Below are 4,124 nucleotides of genomic sequence, written 5' to 3' on the forward strand. Positions count from 1 at the left end.
AGCACAGCCTTCTGGCGTATCAGCCACTCCTCACAGTTTTGTGTCATCAGTGAACTTGCTGAGGGTACACTCTGTCCCCTCGTCCAGGTCATTGATGAACAAGTTGAACAAGACCGGGCCAAGTACTGAGCCCTGGGGAACTCCACTAACTACTGGCCTCCAACTGGACTCTGCCCTGTTGATCAGAACCCCCTGAGCCCTGCCATTCAGCCAGTTCTCAATCCACCTCACTGTCCATTCATCCAACCCATACTTCTTGAGCTTCCCTATGAGGATGTTATGGATTTATTGTGCTCCAGCCCCCTAATCATCTTGTTAGCTCTCCATCGGACTTCATCCAGCATGGCAACATTTTTCTTGTAGTTGGTACCCCAAAACAAGACTCATATCCATGATACCCAAAGTTAAAACTTACCTCGACAGGCAGCACGTGCTTCGTCTCATACAAAGAACGGCAGATTTTCAAAATTTCATTTCCTGTGCTCTCCTTCTCCTCAGGTGAGCATCTCTGTAGCATAACAGTCCCCAGTTTCACCCAGGGATTATCATCTGTGCATGATCTGCTCAGAAAAAAAAAAAAGAAAGAAAAAAAAAAAGAGAAGAGATGTATACAGAATACAAATATACCCCCCCACACCATTTTCTGTAGGTGGGTTTTTTCTTTTTTTTTTTTTTTTCTTTTTTTCTTTCTTTTTTTGTGAAGTAAAGTACAATCTCATGGAAGAGAGAGGAAAAAGTTTTGAGACAAGTTACTATCCTGTTGCCATTATTCTTTCAATACAACAAAGAAGCTCTAAAGTATTTCAAATTATGACATGCTGTTATAATCCCTGAGGAATCATACACCAGATAAAGATTGATCAAACTGCAATAGCATAGGAACAGCTTCTCCTGGCTTTATACCAGCAAATTTCCCAAGCAGAATGGTATTGAGGGAGGGGTAACAGGAATCCAGCATTCCTAATTTTGTTTGCTTTGATCACATCCTAACAGCATCTGTTTCTCAAATATCTGTCTCTTGCTTCTGAGTGTAGAAAATATTTCCAAGATTCATATTTTAATTTTCAGGTCCAAAAAGTATGAACAAAAATAAACATTTTTTATAGCCCAGGGTAGGAGAGTGAAAGTACATGAATCTGTACTTGTCTATTAGTAGATACGGATGCAGATACATTTGTTTTACATATTTAAAATGTTCTTTTCATTCCACACAGAACTTCATGCAGTGTCACCATTACACAGTCAGACTTAAATAGACAACAGACAGTAGATGCAAGCAGATTTTATCATGCATGATGGCAAAGACAATGTTAACTATAAAGTTTTGTTGCTGGAACATTTCTTGGCCTACAGCTGCTGTTTGCTAGATCATGGAGATGCTTGGCTCCTTTTGTTAGTGATAGGTGTACTTGCTAGGACTGGATGTACTGACAGAAACAGGTAGCAGACCAGAGCTTTCAAATGATAGTATGAAGTGTAACCATGAACACATCCACACTGCCATTTTCCTGACATGAATTAAGTTAATGCATTTCAATTCCCATCTACAATGGGCTAAAATCATGCACAATCGCAACTTAGATCATGATCATATTAAGCCACCATAACGCAACCACTATGTTCATCTGTGCATAGAAGGCAGAAAAGGTGGTTTAAAATCACCCCATTTATCTCTTTGGCCATTAATCAGCATCCCAAAGATATGGGAAACTTTTCATTTTAGCTTGAAGGAAAAAAGGAAGGAAAAAGCAAGACCAAATCTGGCAGGTTGGTCTTACAATTTAGTGTAAACTAAGATACTCATCCAGCACATGTGGGAAGGAGCAGTAAAGTGCTGTGAAAGCACTGCTCTTCAAAGGTATTATTTACTAGCAATTGTTGAAAGTAACACATTAGTACATCCCTGTAAATGGAACCTGTTAAGAGAGTCTGTTGGATTGATGTATACAGAGGAATTGGTCCAATAACTCTGGAGAGGAGTACCACCAATAGCTGCTATTTCATATACAAAAGCTCTCTCCTGCTCATCGTCCAGTTTCAAAAGTACATACCGTAAACAAATAAAACCTGCTCCACATGAAGCCGACATGAGAACAAGACAGAGATGCTAGGAGCAGGTAACTTTGAATGCAAACTGAATAGAAGTCATTATCTTTATTCTTTCTAACAACTTAATTGAGCCTTTCCATCAGTCACAGTCACTGAGCACAGAGCTGCCACAAGTCTGGCTGGGAACAGCAGAGCTCCCTCTCTCCTCTCCTCTCCTTCCAACCTGATCGGTCAAACCCAAAGATGCCAGCTTATTCAACAAGCAGAACATGATTCACTTAATCTATGAACCCCCAGTAAGGTTAGGAAAAGAAAAAAAAAAAACCCTGCAACTCCATCTTTGCCACTGGTTAAATTGATAGCTCCTGCTATGTGATCCATCTCTTGCTTAAAGGCATGGGGAGTCATAATGAATTTCCATTTTTATAGCTGCTGCCTCCAGAGTACATTAAGAAAACCTGTAAGAATTTCCCACTAGAAAGAGAAAACAAAAATCACACTATAAAGCACAGAAGTTAGAAATAAACAGAAAGATGCAAGGCCACAAGGCTTGCCATGAACAGGTTTATTTATTTAAGTATCAGATATATACTTTACATACATAAAGCTTTTCTCACACAATTCCATGTAATTATTTCAAATACTTGTGTGATCTATTAACAAATAAATATCTGTTATCTGCCACCTCTAAATAAAAACAAGATTCAATTACCAAAAATCTGACACCTACACGTAGAATTCAGTTTTCTTCTCTCCTAAATTTTACCTTAGTTCAACTATGGTTGAAAAAAAAAAAGTTATTTCTCAACATGAAAAAAATAATTACTTCAAAAACTCAGCATGAACACATTATTTTTTTACCCAGAACCAAAAGACAGAAATTTTGGATTAAGTTGAAAAAAGAAAGGTGAACTAAGGTATTGAGTCACTAAAAGCTTGTCTTTTGGAATTCCAAAACCCTTTATCAATATTTAAAATAAATATAAAAAAATGCCTTTTCAACATAGGCAGCAAGTTCCAAAGGAGTGCAGAGCTTCAGGTACTGTCAACTATTTTTTTTTTTTTAAAAATCTTTATGAAGTGCTTAGAATGACATCTGAATCTGAGCCACTCCGATGGAAAAGCATGCATGCGTAACAGGGGTGTGAAAATAAAATTTTAAAAACTATATGGTCTTGAGTGCTGACTGCAACAATCAAGCTACCTCTGTTTCCTCACAGTCAACATGGCATATTACGATAGGAAGATAATCATATTTGCAGATGAGTAATGACCATTATTCTAGCTGGAGTGTTTTAAAATACAAGAACTCAAAAAAACCACTAAAAAGCACAGATAAAGAAGATTTTTTTACCAAAGATTTTTTTGACTGTTGCTGGGCTTACAGCCCTACATACAGCACAGCCTCTGCTTCTTGGCTGGCATGAATAATTCCAGGATTTACAAAGTCAAATAATACAAATCAATAACATTCAAAATAATAAATGTAAACTATTCCCAGTAAACTATAACGAGAGGCAGTTGGAAAAAAAAAAAAAATCTACTTGACAAGAGTTTATGAAACTAATCCTCTCTCATATGAAGGAATAAATAAGGGAGCTGCACCTGACTTTTTAAAGCCAATCATACTTGAGGTGGTGGGACTGAGGGTGGAATGAGGACAGAACTTCATTTCAAGAGCACCATTAGCTGTTAAGACAGATTATTTTAGTTCACTCAAATTCATTTTAATGATAGCACACTGATTATACACACCAAATACATTATTTCTGTAGACAAAAGAAATACACATTTTAGTTTTATATAAAATGTGTAATTACATGGCCTAGATTTAAATTTAGGTGAAGTTCTTATAACAAGTACTTAACATTTGTCCTTTAGACTTGTTAAAAAACAAAGCACCACCCAAAAAACCACCCCAGAACTGCAAAATACATTTGACTGAGACAATACAGCTAAACACAGGAAAATATAATTTACAAAAAGGACTCGTAACTATGATCATGCTGTCTACTATTAAAATATTATGTACATTTTTTGAGAGTACTAGAAATGAGCTACAAAGAAGGAATTAG

At 36.8% G+C, this 4,124-nt stretch overlaps 1 protein-coding gene across 1 annotated transcript in view; it reads right to left on the bottom strand.

The window, feature by feature from the left end:
• Window positions 1–4,124, bottom strand: part of NBAS (NBAS subunit of NRZ tethering complex) — a 177,110-nt gene that overhangs the window by 18,601 nt on the left and 154,385 nt on the right. Inside the window, exon 50 of the mRNA XM_009639823.2 lies at window positions 416–560. Within this exon, the coding sequence (XP_009638118.2) occupies window positions 416–560 (145 nt within the window). The remainder of the gene's footprint in view (window positions 1–415; window positions 561–4,124) is intronic.

The sequence above is a fragment of the Egretta garzetta genome, unplaced genomic scaffold, assembly GCF_000687185.1.
Source record: "Egretta garzetta isolate BGI_Z169 unplaced genomic scaffold, ASM68718v1 scaffold15, whole genome shotgun sequence".
Taxonomy (NCBI): Eukaryota; Metazoa; Chordata; class Aves; order Pelecaniformes; family Ardeidae; genus Egretta; species Egretta garzetta.